General features: G+C 41.2%; 1 protein-coding gene across 1 annotated transcript in view; it reads left to right on the top strand.

The window, feature by feature from the left end:
• Positions 1-21,482, top strand: part of Smyd2 (SET and MYND domain containing 2) — a 49,309-nt gene that overhangs the window by 8,509 nt on the left and 19,318 nt on the right. Inside the window, exons 2-3 of the mRNA XM_076831426.1 lie at positions 12,154-12,217; positions 20,698-20,808. Of these exons, the coding sequence (XP_076687541.1) occupies positions 12,154-12,217; positions 20,698-20,808 (175 nt within the window). The remainder of the gene's footprint in view (positions 1-12,153; positions 12,218-20,697; positions 20,809-21,482) is intronic.

The raw sequence follows: 21,482 nt of genomic DNA, 5'->3' as shown, positions 1-21,482 counted from the left end.
GGAAAGTTTTTATAAAGAAACACTTGCCCATTTGCTACCTGAAAAATCTCTTGCCTGTCAGTTCCACAAATGTGCAGTATATTGACAATTGCTATTCACAGTAATAAGTTTGTGTTCTTAGAAAAAACTCAGTAGTAATAGGAATTTAATTATGAACCAATGATAAACTCTCTGAGGGTAGGGATTCTTTTTTTAAAATTATTTAAAAATCCTCATGGAGCATATACAGTGTTCTGTATCCCTAGGAAACAATGGGGGGGGGGGGAGGAGAAAGAAAGTCCCTTATATCCTAGTAGATTTTAGTCATCTTTATTTTATCCCAGTGCCTTGAACTTTATATTTTGGAAAATGTTGTGTAGAAGGCAATAAGGTTCAGGGGTTGAGTATTTTAATGAGTTGAAAATTGATAATCCATTAACCAGAATTAACCAGAACGCTTAACCATAACACCCTGGTTCATGACTTACATAAAATAAAAGAGCTTTGATCAGATAATACTGAAGTCTAATGAAGTTGTAACATTCCTGCATTATGTTAAAAGAGCAGCCAAACACATATCCCAGCAACTCAGGAGGCTGAAGCAGGGGGATTTCAAGTTCGAGGCCAACCTCAGCAATTTAGCAACATACTGTGTTAAAGTAAAAAAGGCTAGGGATGTAGCTCAGTGGTTAAGCACCGAGTACCAAAAAACAAAACAAAACAAAAAACTAGCAGCAGCTCTACATAGACATATTTTGAAAGGTAGTGAAATATAGCTTACCCATGCACATCAGAAAACATTTCTAAACATCATTTTTTAAGAAAATCTTTAACTTTTTTTTCAATATTGTAAACATTCCAATTAACAAGGAAAGTAAGGATTTACAAACAATCTACTTATTTCGCCTAATATTTAATTGATTACAGCATTTGCTCAGACTTTACAAGATACCCAGCTACAGAAATGGGGAAGAAATCCTCCTGTTCCTTGTCTTTCTCTGAATCTTCAGAGAATGGCATTGATAGAGCTTCATGGTAGCATCAGGGAGCCTCACCTGAGTCCGACTTGTTCTGCCGTGTGGGTTTCACTCCTCTAGCGCCTGCCCAGTGCTTACGGTGATGCACACACATACATGCACTCTCCTGATCTTTGTGTCCTCTTTGCCGAAGTCCACTTTCTGAGCAGTGTATCCTGATTCTGCAGCTAGATTAGTCCCCTTGGTCTTTGCTCCCACAGTATGTCCTACATACTTCCTTTATCACACTTTGCTACAAGTGGAACAATGATTTTTTTTTTGATTATCTTCCTAACCCCAGCACTTAGCAAGAGGCCAGGCACTCTGTGTTCTCAGTATATATTTGTGAAATGAATAGTCTCATTTCTTCAACACCTATCTAAACATACAACCTTGTTCATTCTTAGAAATGCAGCCTTATAAATACTCTAAGAACCCTTTGTTGAGTTCTGTTTGCTTCAAGTTAAAATGTGGACGCTCAAGCCCTTCCTTCTGAGTGCCCTTCCCACCCCTCCAGCATTATCTGTGGCTACCTTTTTTTTTTACTTAGACTATAAACTCAGTCTGGGAGGTCTTTCCAGTACCCTACTATGCTAAGAAAGCTGCCATGTCACTCTTCATCCTTCCTCTTGTCCATTTGCGACTTAGAATGCTTTTCTCTGCATTATTCCCTCCCTTCTCAGCTTTCTTCCCAGGTAAGGCCTTACTTGAGTCTGTCCATATTCAAGAAGACCTGGTTCAAATCACATCTCTTACAAAAATTCCAGGAACCACTCTGGTCCACAATTTTTAAAATTTATTTACTCTTTTTACTTATTTTATAGTAGCTTGCTATTTACCTGTATTGACCGTCCTGTTATTCCAGGCCTTGTGTTCTGAGGGGACTCAGAGATGAGGAACACAAACTTCTCTGTGAAGTGTTGTTGCCCTTATTTTTGTGTCCTCAGCCCATTCCCAGGAAGAGTTTCCTGCACTCCATTCTATGTCGATTAGACCATTCGGGTGTTGAATCTTTTGACCTCATGATCTGTATTTACCACTTTGATGTAGGCAGGACTTAATTTCCCAGATAGCTTCTGTTTTGCCAAACTGGCATTCCCTAGAGCCTAGCACAGTACTTTGTACATGGAATATAATCTTTTTGAATAGAAATTACTTGGCTGTGGTCAATTAATATTATCTCCATACTGCCTCATTAGCAAAGTTTTATATAGTATAAAAAATGTTTTCCACTCCAACATACAAATGAAATTGATAAAGTTTGAAAGAAAAATTTGTCTGTTAAATCTTTTCAGATAATATCTGATAAGTTGGAGTTCTCTCTCTCTCTCTTTTTTCTTGGTACTGGGAATTGAACCAAGGCTCACTTGCTAGATGAAGGCTGTACCACTGAGCCATGTCCCTGGCAAGTTTGAGTTCTCAAGGTGAAGTTTACATTTGGGGTAATTTGAAACAAATTGGAATTCAGGAAAATAAAACCAAGGTGATTGAGAGTGTCAACTCTTTAAAAAACTCCTTTCTAAGCAATTAAAAAGACCCATATTCCTGTGAATAAGATTCAAAACAGGTCTTTCTGGGGCAAGGATTTAATATTTTTGTCTGCAGAGATCCTAACCATGTCCTGGGAACTCACATTTAGCATTAGATTACAAAAATATTTTTATGGTGGTCTATTTCCATTTTCTGGACCTAGTGTTGAAGAGAGAAATTTCATTGAGACTATTTTAAAATAGTTAATTTTTCTTACTTTGCTTTTGCCATTTTCCTTAATATTCAATCACATGACTATTGTGCAGGTTAGAGCAACAACAGTCATTTGGGGATCTAAAATTTGGTACTTGATCCAAATCCATAACATCTGTGATTTATGGTACTGTTGGAAGAAATGGTAGATGTTTTTTAATATCAAAGCCTTATGAGAGAACTGAGTTAAAAACAAGCATTAGTTGTCTCTTTTGAGCTATTAGTAGGTATAAGAGAAATAAAGAAGAAAGTAACAAAGAAGTGTCATACCAGTCTTGCACAAAAGTTAAGACAGAGTATTTCCAGAAGCAAATATGAGAATTTAAAAGTGTGTAGGTTTGAGCCAGCTTTAACTCTTTCTGAGATTGTATAAGGCCTACAAGAGGAGGTTTAGATATAGGTGTCATCCTGTGGCTGAAAAGAGTAATTTAATGTTCAGTGTTTCATGGGCTGAATATTTCTGTCCTGTGTCCATAAGCTTTGTGAATTATTTTCTTTCTATGACAAAGGTAAATTTCATCTTGGCAAGAGCCTGCATTAAAACAAATCCTAAATCAATGTCATCATTTTATAACAAGGCCAGTCATTGCCCTGACCACCAGGCCCAGCTTTAATTCCAATAGTTGGGAAAACCTATTAGTTGCTACCTTACTGTCCTAAATATTTCCTGCCTCCCCTAGAGGACGCGGGCTCTAAATTTTAACAAGCCTCAGAACAAAGCTCAGCACAGAGGCGGAGGCTCGGCACAGCTCTGGGAAGAAGCCCCCCGCTGCATGTGGGTCCCGTTTCACTGTACATAGTGGATTAAAGTGATGTCTGGAGCATCTTTCACTGTTACACAAAAACCTGTAGCCTGAGTATTATCCTTGTCCCCTGACCAGGGTTATAATAGGGTTTTGCCACAATTCCTCCAATTTTTATTTCTCTGCAACAAGACTGCATGCCTTGCTAGTGTGACCACCCTCGCTGGGTGGGAGGCTAACTTTGTTTCTGATTGTCTTATTTTAACCTATGGTGAAGTTATATTGCGCTGCTGGGCTTTTTTCCTTTTCTCTTTTTCATTTGGCTAGGGCTGCCTCTGTTCGGCAGAACATACTTGTCACTTCTTCTGTCACCGCTAGTTAAAAGTAATTGTTATTGCAAGCCCCCTGTATGCCAGTATCATTTTCTTTCATGGTGAAACCCACTAAGCATTCAGTAGCGGAAAGTAGGGAGCTTATAGAAGCAAATTCTTTTTATCTAGACCAACAGCACCTGCGGCAACGCATTAACTAGCAGGAGTTGTTAATTACATTTCTAACTTGTTGATCTTCATGGCTTCTGATTTTTTAAAGCAAGGAAATTAATCACTGTGTGTGTCTCCTCCAGTAGAAAATGACAGGAGCGTGTCTTCTAAGTTCTGTTCCAGTCTCTAATAATCAAATACTTGCATTTTCTGTAACATTTCTTTTCCCCCTTTGTGGATAAAACCATTTCTTAAGTTCAAAGAGCCCTTCTATTCACAGCAGGGTAGACATTTGCCCATAAAACAAAGGCTTCAGAAACAAATCCTCTAGCCCTGAGTCTGAGTGAGATTGCACTAAAAGGTATTTCAGCAATTGACATTACTTTAAAAAAACAAAAACACAAAGAAGACTAATTAAAAGTGCAGTAATACTCAACATTTATTGAATATTTACGGTGGTCCCAGTAGTGTATTAAACACTCTGCTTCTATTTTCTTGTTTTATCTCCATAGCAAACCTGCGAGGTACAAACTATACCTTTATTTTACAGTGGGAGAAACCGAGGTTCAAAAGGATTATTAACTTGCCCATGATCACATAGCATCTCAAGCACCAGAAAAGGAAAAGGATTTGAGATAGGGAGGTTGGAAGAGTAAGTCATCAGATCCATCCTAAAATTGTGAAGCAGGAATAGGAAGAAGGGGAAAGGAAACTGAGGCTTTCTTTCTTGAAACTTACATCTGACTCTTAAAATACTTCCTATTTGGATTAGAAGGCACAGTGGTGATCACTTTATTCTTACTTATATAGTCATCAAGGTAGCTGAACAACCTAAGTCACCCAGCCTTTGTTCTTAGAAAGAGTCATTCTGACGAGGGTCTGCTTGCAGAGTGCTTCAACAAGAAATAGTGTGTGGGACATGAGACTGCCCTCAAGTGCTTTACCAGTGGGTTAGCGGTTGTGCATGCTGGGAGCACATCAAAATCTTCTGGGAGCTTAAGAAGCCTAGCACCTGAGCCCCACAGACCAGCCACAGAATGGATGGGTCCTTCCCCAGCAGCCAAAGCCTAGAACCTGTGTGAGAGATCATCAGTGATCCACTCTTGTGCTTTTCTTTTACTTCCATCCCCTTTAGGGTGTTTCAGTTGTTTGTTTTTAGGGAAATTTTGTTTTCTTTGTTTGGCAAGGCCTTTCCCCAAACCTCCTGGATAGTTCAGATTAGGTTACATTGAAACTATGAGTTTCTCAACTGTGTCTTCTGAAGGCACCCAGTTTATTGCAAATGCCTTGTATATTCCTACTGTAACAATGGATAGCCCAGATGAAGTTTCTCTCTGGCTAGAATTCCTCAGTCAGCAAGTCAGACCCTCTCAGCCTTGCTCTTTCTCTTTTTCTCCCAAGAACATACACCCTCACAGTGCAGATCCCAGCTCAGCAAATTTTAGTTTGAGTTTCAGCCATAAGACTTTTGAAAAGAGTTTATGCCTCTCCCTAGCTATGGAAAGAATTGAAGCACTTGTCTGGATAATTCAAACAGAGATCCCTACCCAGTACCCACCCCACTGTATCTAGAGTGCCCAAACCAAAATAGATCAAAGTAATTCTTATTTATTATCAGTAACAGTAGCTTTCAAAACTTGACTTTTCTATTTCTCTCCTATGAAGGCTGGCTCAGGAGGCTTTGTATTAAGAAAAGTAACACAGAAGCAGGAAGTTGGCGCTGGGAGATGCATGTAGTAAAACTGGCCCTAGAGCCAAGCAAGGCTTTTTCAGTTTCATGGGGAGCCCAGTGTTGTATCGCCAGGTTTCCAGAGGACACATCCAAATTAGACTCTCCCGGTTCTTGTCTGAGGAGCATGTTAGTTTCCCATGGTAGGTAAGAGGGAGGCAGCTTTGCTACATATAAAATGTACCAATCCTTTGTTTCTTCCAGTCTGTTTCAAGTGAAATTGATTCCTTCTATCACCTTTGGTTGAGACACCCTTCTTGTGGGGGTGCTCCCTCCCCAAATCTCATTTTTAAAACTGATTCTGTATTGCCTCCACCGTACCCCACCCCATCTCATTACATCTCTGAAGTGAAGTGGCCTTGATGGGATACCTTTTTGATGGGATACCTTTGGAGCTGGGACATTATGCAAAACAGAGAAAAGAATGCCTCTTCTGTGTTTTGTTATTACTATTAGTTTATCCAGTCACCCAGATTACTTCTGTGCCATATAGTCTATTCTCCTGGACAGTTGCCCTCATGGAAGACTATTTTTACATGATAAACAAAATGTGTGAATTCATTTCTGCTCCCTGCTTGCTGACCAAGTTAGTTATTTCATCTTTACGGTCCTTAGCATCTTCATTTCAAAAATAGGAATCATAATAACTTCTTTGGATTCTCAGTCTTCAAACTTTCTGATCCCAGGGTCTCTATGCTTTTTTAAATTTAAATTTAATTTTTTTAAAATTTTTTGGTATTTGCTGATGGACAGCATGCCTTTATTTTATTTATTTATTTTTATGTTGTAAGAATCGAACCCAGTGCCTCACATGTTAGGCAAGTGCTCTGCCACTGTTCTACAGCCCCAGCCCACTTGTACGCTTTTAAAAATTGAGAATCCCAAAGAGCTTTTGTTAATATGGGTTAAATATCAATATTTATCATATTTAAAATCAAAACAAAAATTATTGTATTCATTTTAAAATGAATTACTGTTACCATAGGTTCTTTTTTTTTTTTTTTTTGAGTTATAGTTGGACACAGTACCTTTATTTATTTTTATGTAGTGCTGAGGATCAAACCCAGCACCTCGCACATCAGGCGAGCACTCTACTGCTGAGCCACAACCCCAGCATCCCCATAGGTTCTTTTATGAAAAATATTTTCCAAAATAAAATAATTAGTGAGAAGAGTAGTGTTGTTTTACATTTCTGCACATCTCTGTAATGTCTGGGTTTATAGAAGGCAACTGGATTTTCAGATATCCTTCTGAATTCAGTCTGATATTGTTTTGATTGAAGTATGTGGTAAAAATAAAGTTTTCCATAGATATGTACAGGAAAGGGAGGACTATTTCAATAACCTTTTTGGTTTAATGTGGATATTCTTTGATTCAGCATTAAAACTCATTTAGTCATAGTTTGAAGGTTAGTTGTAATGTGCCATCTGAAGTCATGTCAGTGAACTTTGTATATTCTATTATATTAAAATCTATTGACTTACCTTGCACTTTGAATGAGCATAGGAGGAATAGACGAACTCTAGATAGGGCAGAGGAGTGGGAGAGGAAGGGAGGGAGCAGGGGAAATAAAACCAAAAAAAGTCATAATTGACCATTTGGACAATAGGAGTTCAAGTGATACAGATCTTCCAAAAGTTGAATCAGTTTATCAAACCATATTAAAGAATCATAGCAGTTAATTATTTGTTTATTGATACCACAGATTGAACCCAGGAGAGCTTAACCACTGAATTACATCCCCATCCCTTTTTTATATTTTCTTTACAGACAGGGTCTCACTGACTTGCTTAGAGTCTCACTGAGTTGTTGAGGCTGGCTTTGAATTCACTATCCTCCTGCTTCAGCTTCCTGAGTTCTTGGAATTACCAGGCATGCACCACTACACCTGGTCCATAGTTAATATTCATAGTTAATATTAACACCAGTTTCACCTGGAGAGTGTTAAGTGCTAAGAAATTGTCAAACTCGGAGTGGCAGATAACATGGTTTTTTGCTTTAAAGTTCACATTTACTATTGGCAGAAAATAGTGTTTTCCTGAAAATGATGGGCTCACTTCATTCTTTTCATTAACGTATCTGCCAGATGCTTAAGTCTGGGGGCAGGAGAAGTATTCCAGGAAAACAGTGGCTAGTCCAGTTTACAGTGCCAGCAGTTACACTTGTGCTTTCAGCATAGGGGAAGTCCTTCCTGCATTCTTCCCTTCCTGTTTGTTGTGGAATATCAAAAAGAGACTCAAGTGAAGATTTATTTATTTATTTATTTATTTTTAATTAATTTTTATTGTTGGTTGTTCAAAACATTACATAGTTCTTGATATATCATATTTCACACTTTGATTCAAGTGGGATATGAACTCCCATTTTTACCCCATATACAGATTGCAGAATCACATCAGTTGCACAACCATTGATTTACATATTGCCATACTAGTGTCTGATGTGTTCTGCTGCCTTTCCTATCCTCTACTATCCCCCTCCCCCCTCCCCTCCCGTCTTCTCTCTCTACCCCCTCTACTGTAATTCATTTCTCCCCCTTATATTTTTCCCCCTTTCCCCTCACTTCCTCTTGTATGTAATTTTGTATACCCCTGAGGGTCTCCTTCCATTTCCATGCAATTTCCCTTCTCTCTCCCTTTCCCTCCCACCTCTCATCCCTGTTTAATATTAATCTTCTTCTCATGCTCTTCATCCCTACTCTGTTCTTAGTTACTCTCCTTATATCAAAGAAGACATTTGGCATTTGTTTTTAAGGGATTGGCTAGCTTCACTTAGCATAATCTGCTCTAATGCCATCCATTTCCCTGCAAATTCTATGATTTTGTCATTTTTTAATGCAGAGTAATACTCCATTGTGTATAAATGCCACATTTTTTTTTATCCATTCGTCTACTGAAGGGCATCTAGGTTGGTTCCACAGTCTTGCTATTGTGAATTGTGCTGCTATGAACATGGATGTAGCAGTGTCCCTATAGTGTGCTCTTTTTAGGTCTTTAGGGAATAGACGGAGTAGGGGAATAGCTGGGTCAAATGGTGGTTCCATTCCGAGCTTTCCAAGAAATCTCCATACTGCTTTCCAAATTGGCCGCACCAATTTGCAGTCCCACCAGCAATGTACAAGTGAACCCTTTTCCCCACATCCTCGCCAGCACTTGTTGTTTGACTTCCTAATGGCTGCCAATCTTACTGGAGTGAGATGGTATCTTAGGGTGGTTTTGATTTGCATTTCTGTGACTGCTAGAGATGGTGAACATTTTTTTATGTACTTGTTGATTGATTGTATGTCCTCCTCTGAGAAATGTCTGTTCAGGTCCTTGGCCCATTTGTTGATTGGATTATTTGTTATCTTATTGTCTAATTTTTTTAGTTCTTTGTATATTCTGGATATTAGGGCTTTGTCTGAAGTGTGAGGAGTAAAGATTTGTTCCCAGGACGTAGGCTCCCTATTTACCTCTCTTATTGTTTCTTTTGCTGAGAAAAAACTTTTTAGTTTGAGTAAGTCCCATTTGTTAATTCTAGTTATTAACTCTTGTGCTATGGGTGTCCTATTGAGGAATTTGGAGCCCGACCCCACAGTATGTAGATCATAGCCATCAAGTGAAGATTTAATAAAAGTAATATTCAGCTGGGCATGGTGGTGCACATCTGTAATCCCAGGGAGGCTGAGTCAGGGGATCGAGAGTTCAAATCCAGTCTCAGCAAAAGCAAGGTACTAAGCAACTCAGTGAGACCCTGTCTCTAAATAAAATACAAAATACAGCTGGGGATGTATACAGTGGTTGAATGCCCCTGAGTTCAATCCATAGTTCCTAAATAAATAAATAAATAAAAGTAATATTTATTACTGCTATCAGGGACATTCTTCAGTGAAACTGGCTTTGTGTCACCGCTTTCACTTGTGCTAAGGGTCCCCAAATTTTATTCTCCAGGCCTCTGAACACCTTAAAACTTCTGTAATGCAAAATGTCAAGGTCGTGGGGGAAAGGAGAATGTAATGTCATGGTGGTATTTTGACTTCACCAATTCCCTGAAAGGGTCTCTGAGACCCCAGCAGTCTGCAGGCCCCAAGCTGAGATCCACAGTGAGAACACAGCTCTCACATCTACAGTGAGAACACATATGTAGCTGATTGCCAGCACTGAAGAGATAGCCTTTTCCTCCTGCTCTTTCTTGTTTGCGGTTTGTGGACTTGGTAGGTAGCTGGTCCACTGAGGCCAGCCTTTGGAAGATGGGTTATTTTGATGAAATCCCACTAGAGTTCTTTCCTGGCTCCATGGAGCCCCATTGCTTTTTCTCTCCCTGGGATGTTATGTTGAGGCTGAAAACAAGCCTTGGTTTCAGATTGACTTACTACTGGCTTCTGTGCAAGAAGAACTGTATAATTCTTGCTTTTATTGTATGTTGCAGAGCTAGTAAATATATTTTAAAATATGATAATTTCCTAATTCTTTTACAGCACTTTGGTTTCAGAGGCTATTTGGTTGTCTATAGCAGGGCTTTATGTGGCTCATGAGTCTATGAAATTTTACAAAATTTTCTGTTTTTTGGGGGGGGGGTGAAGGAGAAGGTGAGTTGTTGGAGGGATTTAATAGCTTCAGCCAAATTCTCAAAAAGTTCTCTGACCTGTCTTCCTACAAAAATAAAAACAAAATTTATAAAAGACTTCTTCTGATTGACATTTTTTTGGGGTGTCATTTCCCCATCTATTATCCATTTCCTGACTTAACTCTTTTTGGAAAAAATTTTGAAAGCTTCCTGGCCTGCCTCATCTTTTCTTTTCAGCCCCTTGGCACCTCTTCCTAGTCCACAGAACCTGGCACGTGCTCATGCTGAAGTGTCATGCTGAAGTGTCGCTTCCCAGTTGTTTCTGAGAGTACCTTCTCATCTTTTTTGCCTTGCAAGCAGGCAACTACCATGCATCTCATTTCCTTTATATTAAAAGATACAAGAGTCAGAGTTTGAATCCCTTCAGTGTACCCTTGAGTATTTTAGGGCCAGAGAATGCACTCACCTAAATTAGTGGGCTCCTTTTTGAACTATTGAGATGTATAAACTTGGAATATTTATTTATGCCTCATCCCTAAGATGTGTTTTTCTCCCACACATTCTTCAGTCTGCTTCTTGGAATCCAAGTGCTGTCATGGAAGCTGCAAGGCAGTCTGTTTAGTTCCAACAGTAGCAATTTTGGATCACTTTCTCAATTCGTGGGAGGAGTGTGGTGACTACCGCTGGCTGACAAGAAGCAGCGGAGGACTTGCGTGGAATGTGTACATCTGTATTATAAAATGTCAGTCCCCCGCATGCACCCTCTCCTGGTGTCAGCTCTGCTGGGCTGCAGAGGAGGTACAGGGTTGTAGCACCCCTTGCAGCAGCAAGAATAGCCCTGATGGTGTCAGCCTCTCTGCAGTGAGAATTAGCAGGTTTTTTCAGATGAAGCTCTGACTTAAGTAATGTGGTATTCCCCACTTTACAAAGAAGTTGTTTTTGGCTTATCTCATGCAACACACATACTACTGTCTAACATTTGGGAAGCCACACCATTCTTGTCCTTTAGGGGAAAGCAGGAAAATACTATAGCAAGAAAGAGGCTGAATTGACCTAGTTATAAAGAGGAAGCTGGGGCTGGGGATGTGGCTCAAGGGGTAGCGCGCTCGCCTGGCATGCGTGCGGCCCGGGTTCGATCCTCAGGACCACATACAAACAAAGATGTTGTGCCTGCTGAAAAACTAAAAAAATAAATATTAAAAAAAATTCTCTCTCACTCTCTCTCCACTCTCTCTTTAAAAAAAATAAATAAATAAAGAGGAAGCAAAATCATTAAATTGAATACCGGTAAGGTGGGTGTGTAAACCAAACAGATCCAGTCATATTGTATTCAAGAATGTATCTCCTGCTTGCTAAGTTGTGTTATTTTTAAACTTAGCTTTCTGGACAGCTGGTGGATCACAGGGCACACTGAATTCTACTTCTGTATTGTCCACTCTCTCAAGATAGAGTGTTGTTCCTCACATGATGTTTAGTGTAGATGCACCACAACACTCCATGAGGTCAAGTCTGCAATAAGATTTGTTTATTTCTGTGTCTCCTCAGTAGATGAGGCAATTAGAACATAAGATAATTTGACTTTCCCCAAGAGCTGAGTAATAGTATAGGTGGTGTTGTGTCCCTGGGTTCCAGGTCAGGGTTGCTGAGTCAGAGCATGGTTCTTCATCTCTTTGGATGGTGCCCTTCATGCTGACAGGGCTCGGTGATGTGCATGTATTCTTTGACCAACTGCCTCCTGAAGGGGGCCTGAATCTGGTCACAGTCTCCTTTGGGAAAATGCCATTTACCAGGGGAGAGTCAGGTAAGGTGAATCTTGGCTCTGCATTGTGACCAGATGGCCCTGTTATTGCATGATCAAATGTGCTGCTTCTTGTCTCTGTGTCTCTTGCCACTACAGTACCCTTTCTGTTTTTAAGGAAAGAAGGATTGTCGAAATGTGGAAGATGCAAGCAGGCATTTTACTGCAATGTGGAGTGTCAGGTAGGTGCTGGGCCAGCTGGCAAGGAGGGCCTTCTTTCCTCTGAAGATCAGGTCCCCAGTGTGTCCTCTTCATTGTCATGGCATTATGCAGCAGCCAGAGGACACGCTGTGTGTGTGCTGCCCCTGGACTAACAGGCAGCCAGTGACAAGCATGCAAGACTAAAAACGAGGTGCAGGAAAAATGGGAAGGACACAAGGAAAAAAAAAACGTATTAGGTATAAATAAGTATGAAACCAAGGTCTATGTTTTACCCCCAAGGATGCCAGCAACTGGTGGAAAATACAGAGATGACAAATGGAAAATGTTAAAATGCTGTCTTTAAAAGTTACATTTGGGGCTGGGGTTGTGGTTCAGTGGTAAAGTGTTTGCCTAGAATGTGTGAAGCACTGGGTTCAATTCTCAGCACTGCATATAAATAAAATAAAGATCCATCAACAACTAATAAAAATATTTCTTTTAAAGTTACATTTTGTTGCCATGGGTCTATAATTGTAGAAATCCCTATAGCAAGTTGGGCATGGTGGTGCATGTCTATAATCCCAGCCACCTTGGAGACTGAGGCAGCAGTCACAAGTTTGAGGCCAATCCGAGCTATTTAGGGAGACCCTGTATCTAAAAAGAAAAAGGGCTGGGGATACAGCACCCATGGGTTCAATCCTCAATACCAAAAGGAAAACCAATAAATCAGAATCGGAACTCCCCACAGCGGCCTCCCTTTCCCTCAACTATTGTAGGCCAGGCACATCCTTTGATTAGGCAAAGACTGACATGCACTTGTACCAAGCCAGTGACTGGGAAGCAGCCAGGGGGCCTTGAGTTCTGGAAGCTGGGTCAGACACATAAGCCCCCTGTGACAGATTGGGAAGGTACATGAGGATGTTGGAGGAAGCCTTGGCAGGCTTTTTGAAGGGCTAAGAAGTTTTGGGGGACTTGGAAAAATGGGAAGGACACAAGGAAAGAATTACTTTAAAACCTTTTAATTACTTCAGAACCTTTTTTTAGTCTTACATATGCTAGTATGCATTGGGAATTTCTTATCTGATCCTCCTGAACTTTTTAAAAAAGGGAACCTTTTACTCCACCTTGGGAAAGGCCAGTGCTATTGAAGAGTGGCTCTAAGTAACAGGGAAGATTTCTGCTATCTATACCTCTTTTTTGTTCTTCCAGTACCCAGAGTTATCCACTGTATACCTCCCCAGTCCCTCCTTCTCCTCTACCCTGATTACCCACTAGTTTAATTTTTTCTTTTCAACCTCCCTATTCTTTTTGGCCTCTGAAAGGCCTCAGAGAACATTACTTAGCAGAGGGAGAGATTGCTAAGCCTTGGTGGCTCATCTAACAGCAGAGCTCCAATGACAGTGGCCCCTTGCCAGAGTGAAGCACATACAGGCTTGGGAAATGCAGAGTCCCTTGGCTTTGAAGACTGGGGCAGAGTCCCTTTGCCTGTGTCAGCCACAACAGGCCTCCTGAAACAGCCATCCTGTATGACAGTGAAGATAGAAATGAGGCTCATAGTTAAGTTTCGGGAAGTTCCTTCTAGTGAAGAGAAGAAATCATCCTTTGCTCTACTGGCTGTGAATAGGATGCTTTATGCTGGCACTGCCTCAGTATTGTAGAGACCAGCAGGCCCTGGAAAATTCATCGTGTGACTGTTTCTACTTATAAATGGTGCCCTTCTTGTTGACCTGTAGGAATCAAGTGATGTGACAGATATGAGGATTCTATGTAAATTGTGATACTCTGAACAGATGTAAGGGGTTATTATAAATAATGATATAAAGTTGAATTTGTATAATTCAGTCTGGACTGAGGGTTAGCTTTATGTAAAGGATAAACAGCATACTTTTTTATTTAAGGGGCTTATTTTTTTAACCTATGAGAATGGCTGCCTCTAAGAGCTTGAAGGCATTAACTATGTACATTAGGTGCATAATGATTATTATAAAATGAGCCTTCACTTCTCTGAGTAACTGAGAACAGAGCATTAACACAGAACCACAGAATGTGTGACATGTAGCCATAGTTGTGGGTCTCCCCGGCATGCTCTTAAGCTGTATTCTGTTAGGCCTCTCTAGGTGGCAGTATTTTGATGAAATGTCATATTCCAAGTTGGGATTTCCAAGTGCCCCCCATGATCCTCTAGTACTTAATCTGCCAGATTTGCAGGCTCAGAAGCCTCATCTGTGGGCTTACAGTGGGGGTCCATCCCTTGGGGGAGGCTCAGTAACCAACCACTCCAACCTATATGTGCCAGGATGCTGTTTAGTGAGCACTTGACAGTTGGTGCATTCTCCCTGGAGTTAAACAAGACCTGCAGTGGTCTTAAACAAGAACTGCAGTGGTCACATCATAATGAGACAAGTGCTCGAGTAGCTGGGAACCCAAGGATGGACAGGAGAGTTTCAGGATTTTAATATTCAAAGGCAGCAGGCTGAGATAGTATCCTTAGTTTCTGGGCAAAAACACCTTGAACCCTAGTCAGTGCTTTTGAAATTCTGTTTTTCTGTGCTTTGGTTTAGTGTCTAGTGACCAGAGTGCCCTCTTGAGTGGCAAGCAGTGACATAGCTCTTACACTCTCATTTCCAGAAGTGGAAGCCTGGATTTGACTTGTTTCATTTTTATTTCATCTATCACCCACTGCTGAAGGAAGAGGCTAATGGCCATTAGGGTTTTCAGGCTTTAGCACTGAAGAGCTAAGTAAGCGCGGGGCAGTGAATTATAATGAAGTAGAATGGGCATAAAGACTGAGTAAGAGGAAATGCCTAGAAATGGAGGGAGGTGCCAGGGCTTCATTCAGGAAGTCATTAGGAATCCGGGGCATTTGCATCGATGGAAATATATTCAGGGTTCAACTTAAGGGAAATTTGGAAGGGATCAAAGTGGAGGCGCTGCTGAAGGATAAAAAGCATGGCCCTAGACCAGAGCAGCTGTGGGGGTCATGTGAGGGGTTCTCTGCTTGAGAGAGCACAGCACTGCTGCTGCACAAGGGGCCTTCTTCCAAGGCAACCCTGCCCCCTGGAGTCTGCAGGCAGCCGGTACCACATAGCAGATGTGGGGCTAATGGAGGTCATGCTGTTCAACCCAACATTATATGAGAACACTCCTGAGGGTGGTTGGATGACCCATCCAAGGTCAACAGGACCTCACACACCACTAGGGAATGGCTCTCCCCACTTCACGGTCATGTGCATGGAGTACTAGGGTTCTGGGGACCACTTGGAGAGCAGGCCCTGTCAGAGGACACATCAAAGAAAGAGAAGTGGGTGTGAAAGGGAAGAGCCATTGTCTCAGTGAACCTTTCCAAGAATGCCAAGCCACCTTCGGTTTCCTTCACCTCAGAACAAGGCATCTTTAGGGACCCCTGTACTGGGTACGTTCTCCCAGGCCTTTTTTCTGTCCACAGCGCTCAGGACTTTGGATTGTTTGCTGTACTTGGTTCTGCCTCGTTAGATGGTGGTTTACTTCCCTCTGAGCCACTTGACCCCATCCAGTGGTGCCAGAGGGAAGGTTCAGTGGGTGATGCGTAGAAACGTAGTAGGAGGAAATATAGAGGACACAGAAATTGCTTTTCAGGTAGGCTGTTATTTTACAACCTGTGTGTTTTAATGAACTATATTTATATTTTTATAAATATATCTGGAAAGCTACGTTATACTGTTCATTCAGACTTGTTCATTGAGTTGTACCATGATACATTCAAGAGAATGGTTTTAGGAAATTTTTATATAAGGTAATCATTGTGCAGTAGAGCAATCTGGAAAATATTTCTTTTTTTTTTTTTTCTTCTCATTTTTGATACTAGTGATTGAATCCAGTGGCACTTTACCACTGAGCTATAGTCCCAGTCCTTTTTATTTTTTATTTTGAGACAGAGTCTTGCTGAGTTGCTGAGGCTGGCCTCAAACTTGTTATCCTCCTATCTCAGTCTCCTGCATCACTGGGATTATCGGCATGAGCCACCATGACTGTCTTCTGAAGAATATTTCTTTACCTTAATATAAAGGAACTTTCTTGTGTTTTGTAAATGGAAGTGATAGGGCTATGAGTGTGCTTTTGAAAGTAGAAGGGGCATGTCCTTATAGGGATAGGGTCAAAAAAAAGTGAAGGAAGATGTAGGAAATTTTGATTAGAAAATCATGGAGGGAAAGAGTAAAAATATGCGAGGAAAGATGTAGGAAATTTTGATTAGAAATTTATGGAAGTGTAGGAAATGTCTGATCCATGCTTGTTGGCCCCTGTTATCGTCATGTATTGTTAGCGAATGGGACAAAGTCTTGTTTTTGGTGCTGGTTGAGCTCTTAACACAGCCATAGGTAGCATCCTAAACTTAGCCCATTCTTTTTTTCTAACATCACCAGTAGGAAGAAATGTATGTGAATGACTGAGGAGGTTCTATCACTCCGGGAGTACAAAGCAAAGTTCAGGCCTGAGTGACGGCTCTGCAGCAGTGGTCATCTCCCTGCAAGATGGCCAGTTATCCACCTGATCCCTTTTCCCACTATTTCTCCTGAAGATAATGGTAGTGGAAAGCATAAGTCCTGTGCCATTTTCTTGGTAGTCCACATTTTAAGAAATCACATATGCACATGTACAGGATGGATTGCTTTGAAAATTTCATTAGAACAATAAAAACACTGAATGTTAGAGTTTGAAAAGGGGTTTCACAATGACAATTGGGTTGCCTTATCCAGGAAGGCAGTGTCATTTGCTCAGCAGAAAAGTGGATCCTGCAGTACTCTTTCTTTTCTTCTAGTGCTGGAAATGCTTGTGTACCATGAAACAATTTTGTAACTCTTTATGCATATGAAAGCATTTTTTGTCCATGCAGAGAAATGAAAGTTATGCATAGCACTCACCGTCTTGGCTGCAAATGAGTTAGAAGTTTAGAAAGAACAATCATTACAAAAAGTGTCTTGTCTCAATTTGGTTTTGTTAAGTTTATTATATCACCAAATCTGTGCTCATTATAGAAAAATCAGAAAAGTACAATCTGAAAGAAGAATAGAACAAGTATTTTATTCCTTGAGAGGAAAACCACTAGTGACATATCCTTTTTTACATGTCTTTCTGGATCCTTTTTGTGCATGTATATTACTTTTTAAAAAAATGGATCCTAGTTTATATATAGTTTTTCAAGGATTGTCATCAGGGCAGAAAAAATAGCTTGAATTTTGGAAAAAAATATCTTATAAAATTTTAGAAAAACTGAAAAAATGTTTTAAAAAAGAAGAGTAGCAAAATCAATATATAAAACAAAACTGCCAATATTAAAAACAAACTGTTAAAGAATATAATTCATTTGTATTCATCTGGTTAGCCTTTTTTTTTTTTCTGTTTTGCCTAATGTGTTTGCTTATGGTTTCTTATGAGCAAAATTAGGGCAGGTTGCTTTTGTCACATTTTCTAAGATATGTGGATTCTGTGATAAAAGAGAGTGTTTCAGAATACACTCAAAATAGGGACTGAGGGTGTGACGCAGTGGTTGAATACCTGCTAGCATGCATCAGGCCCTGGGCTCAGTCCCCAGCATTCAGGGATTCTTTCTTTCTTTCTTTCGAATTAGAGCTGAGTATTGCCCTTGTGACATATCTTATCATTCTTTCCTCAATCCATATTTCTCATCACCTTCAAAAAAGAAAATGAGACATTATTATTATGGTAAATCTCCCTTGGTGAAACTTGTGTGATTTTGCATGTCCTGAAGTTTGTCCAGCTATCTGATTTAACTGCCATATGTGGGACTACATCGAGTTATAGGTGCTCTTATTTTTACCTTGTGTTCTGACATGGTCATAAACTGCTTGAAGTCAAAAAAGACTTCCCAGGCCTGCCTCTAGGGTCAGTGGCAGACGTGTTGAATGACTAAATGACCCAATAAATGAGCAGTTATCAGCCTTTGTTAATAGTGCGCTATGTGCCAGGGGGCCCTGTGCTTCTCCTGGATTAGTTGATGGGATCCTCACGAGGACCCCTTAGTGTTTGCATGAATGCCTGATTATCCCAATTCAAAAGGTCCTGCCTTTGTTGGTAGTCTTCAAGCTTTATATCTAATTATCACTGTTGGAAGGTGTAAAATCATAGACTTAGGATTCTGGACCTGTTAAGTAACTTGGGGATCATGTTATTTGCAGGCAAGGAGACAGGCGCAAAGGGATTAAGAGGTCTGCAGCGTCACATACTGCAAAGTAGAAGAATGCAGGTTTCCACATTCCAGGCCAGTGTCCCTCGTGCTTCCCAGGACTCTCCTTTCCTTCCAGAACCTTTGTGATGGTTAAATTCTTTCCCTTGAGGACATTTACTTAATAAACATCAATATTACTTATTATTTATGTAGACATTAATCTTAATTATTTATACATGAAATTATATAAATGTTAATACTTCTTTCTCCCAGGAGTTCATCATTGTTTATAAACAACCAAAACACAACCCAGAATTCAGAAAACCAATAGCTTAAAGTTTCATCAGAGACAGAAATCTTAAGTTAAACTTTTCTTAGAATTCCTGGGGTCATAGTGGGCACTTGTTAATTATTCTCTGTCCCTGTTGGTGATCTTCATTTTGTTCAGGTGTCCAAATACCTCTTTTGTCCTTTCCTGTCTGCTTTGCTGCTGGGGAGGGAGCTGATTAGACTGTTGGGAGCTGAACCCACCTGTCCCCACTTCTTCACCTCATCACTGTGTGCTTGTTTTAGACTTTGGCTAAAAACAGATCCTCTGCTCCCTTGTGCATATCTTGTCATTTCTTTGTCTCCCTGCTCCCAGTTATATTTGGCATGGTGTTATTTAACTCTGCAGAACATCTTGGCACAGAACTTGGGCCATGGGGTTGTGCCAGGTATGGCACTACATCATTAGTGATATTGTCGTCCCTTTTCAGGATTGGGGTAGAGGGAAGGAGACAGGGGATATCTTTATTCAACGACTCTGTTGAGAGCCTAATATATTAAATATAATATATTAGGTGGTAAGAAGCAGCAGAAAACAAGGAAAGGGAGTGATGGGGAAAGGGCTTTTTTGGACAGAGTGGTCATGGCAGCTGTCTTGAGAAGGTGACCTGAGCAGGATGTGGAAGGGAGGAAGGAGAGAGCCATGTGGGGAGCTAGGAAAAGCCAGTGCTAGACAGGAAGTAGTGCAAGGTGAGGAGAGCGTGGCAGGAGGTGGTGGTGGAGTATCAGGCGCTCCTGTCCCCTATGGCCTTGCAGTTCATCCTAGTATTTTGCCTGTGTCTGAGATGAGAAGCCACTAGAAGGTTCTGCGCTGAGGACTGGTATGACCTGAGTTTGTTTTACAGGATCTCCTGGCTGCTCTCTTGAGCACAGTCTGGGAGGGCCAAGGACAGAAATGGGCATCCAGATAGAAGGCAATGGCATGTCCCTAGTGAGAGATATCTGGGCTGCTCCCAGGTTGAGAGGCATGTGGCCAGAAGGGATCAGAGTCTAGATGTTTCTAAGGGCAGAGACAGGATTGCCAGAGTTCAGTGTGGGGCGTGGTGAAAACATCTTGGCAGGGATGGCTTCAGGTTTTGATGCTGGCATCTGAAAGAAGGCATTTGCCATTTTCTGAGCCCAGGAAGGCTGAGAGCAGAACAGGACAAGTACTTAATTCCCTGTGCAAGAGAGTTCTGAGGGCTCCCATACAGAAACTCTGACATTTTCCTTCCCGAAAGAAATTTTCCCTCAGCCCTTCATCCCTGTAAGCCTTTACCCCATTTCTCCCACTTTCCACGAATCCTTCCATCCTCTCCTCAATCCACTCCCAGCAGCTCATCACTCTTCCAAAGCTGAGTTTGTGTGTGTGTGTGTGTGTGTGTGTGTGTGTGTGTGTGTGAAGCCTCTGAAGATACACACAATTCGATACCATCTGATGGCTTATTTACCCTGAACCTCAGTCTGCCATGCCCTCCATGATGCCTGATCAGTTTTCAGTCATCAGCAGCTCCTGTGCCATCATTTACTCCCTTGTTCTCCAAATACTTTTCTTCTTCTGGCCTTCAAAATGCCGTTGTGTGCTTTCTCTCCCTCCACCTTCTCATCACAGTGGACAGCGTCTCCATCCTTCCAGGAGGGAGAGCTGACCCTTTACCATTCTATCTGGGCACAAAAGCTTCAAGATGTGACAGAAAGGAATATGGTTCTTTTTGAAAAAAATCAAGTAAATCTGAGAAGTCAGTGTGCTCATGGGAAGGGTCTATGTAGTTTGGAATTATGAAGGTCTGCGAAACGGCATGAGATGCTCAGTATAAAAGCGCAAAGCAAGTCGTCTTATCCCAGCAACCTTGGCCAGGCCTGTGTCCAGGTTACAGTCATAGCTATCTTAAAAGATATTGTCAATCTCTGGCATTTGTGGCCATCCTCATGTTGTCCAGAAGGAAACATATTGCACTTGACCTTAGCAAGGGGCACTTACTGCATCCTCTCTTCTCACACTTGATTCTGCTGTGTGTGCGTGTTTTAATAATGTTTAAAAAATCTTCCCAGAAAGAAGATTGGCCCATGCATAAGCTGGAGTGTTCTCCCATGGTTGTTTTTGGGGAAAACTGGAGTCCTTCAGAGACTGTGAGGCTAACAGCGAGGATTCTGGCCAAACAGGTGAGGAAATTAGGACACTGTTCAAGTGCATTTGTTTATTTTTCCTCAGAGGTCAGAAAATGAGACACTGACCCATGGTGATGATATCCTGTTGAACATCTGTGGATGCCGTTCATGTCCATGTGGAAGTGTGGGAGGAACACTGCAGGCTCGAGCTTGGTTCACTGTCTGCCCTGGGCAGTTAGGGTGTTCCTTAACCCAGACCAGAAGTGTAGCCACGCCTATTAAATTCTAGGTTTTCTTTGAAACCAGTTTACATAAAAAAACTTGACTGCAAATAATTACTAGAGCTTCCTCAGGAACCAGACCAGTCTGAGAAACTTTGAGATTTTCCCTCTTTCCTTTCTGAGTGGAATGCACGGCTGTCCCCTTTTCCTTTCTGCTCTTTGCTGTCTCCTTATTTTCTTGCCTGCACATAGGCAGGGATGCAGAGCATGCCACCAGGATGATGGCTCGTGCAGAGAAGAGAAAGAGTGGCAAAGTAGAAACTGAGGCAAGTTGGGGAAGGAAGAAGAAAGAGATGGTGTTCTCCAAAAATGATACGAGACTGTTTCCCCCCTGTTTGGTTGGTCTTTTCCACCTTTAGGATCACTGAACACATTATCTTCAGTGGCCCAAACTGAGAATGGGGAAGCACCATAGGACTGGCTCGTCCCTGTGGCCAATGCAGTAGG

The sequence above is a fragment of the Callospermophilus lateralis genome, chromosome 13 (assembly GCF_048772815.1).
Source record: "Callospermophilus lateralis isolate mCalLat2 chromosome 13, mCalLat2.hap1, whole genome shotgun sequence".
Lineage (NCBI taxonomy): Eukaryota > Metazoa > Chordata > Mammalia > Rodentia > Sciuridae > Callospermophilus > Callospermophilus lateralis.
Note: the sequence above shows the minus strand (reverse complement) of the source record. Positions and strands in the feature narration are given on the sequence as shown.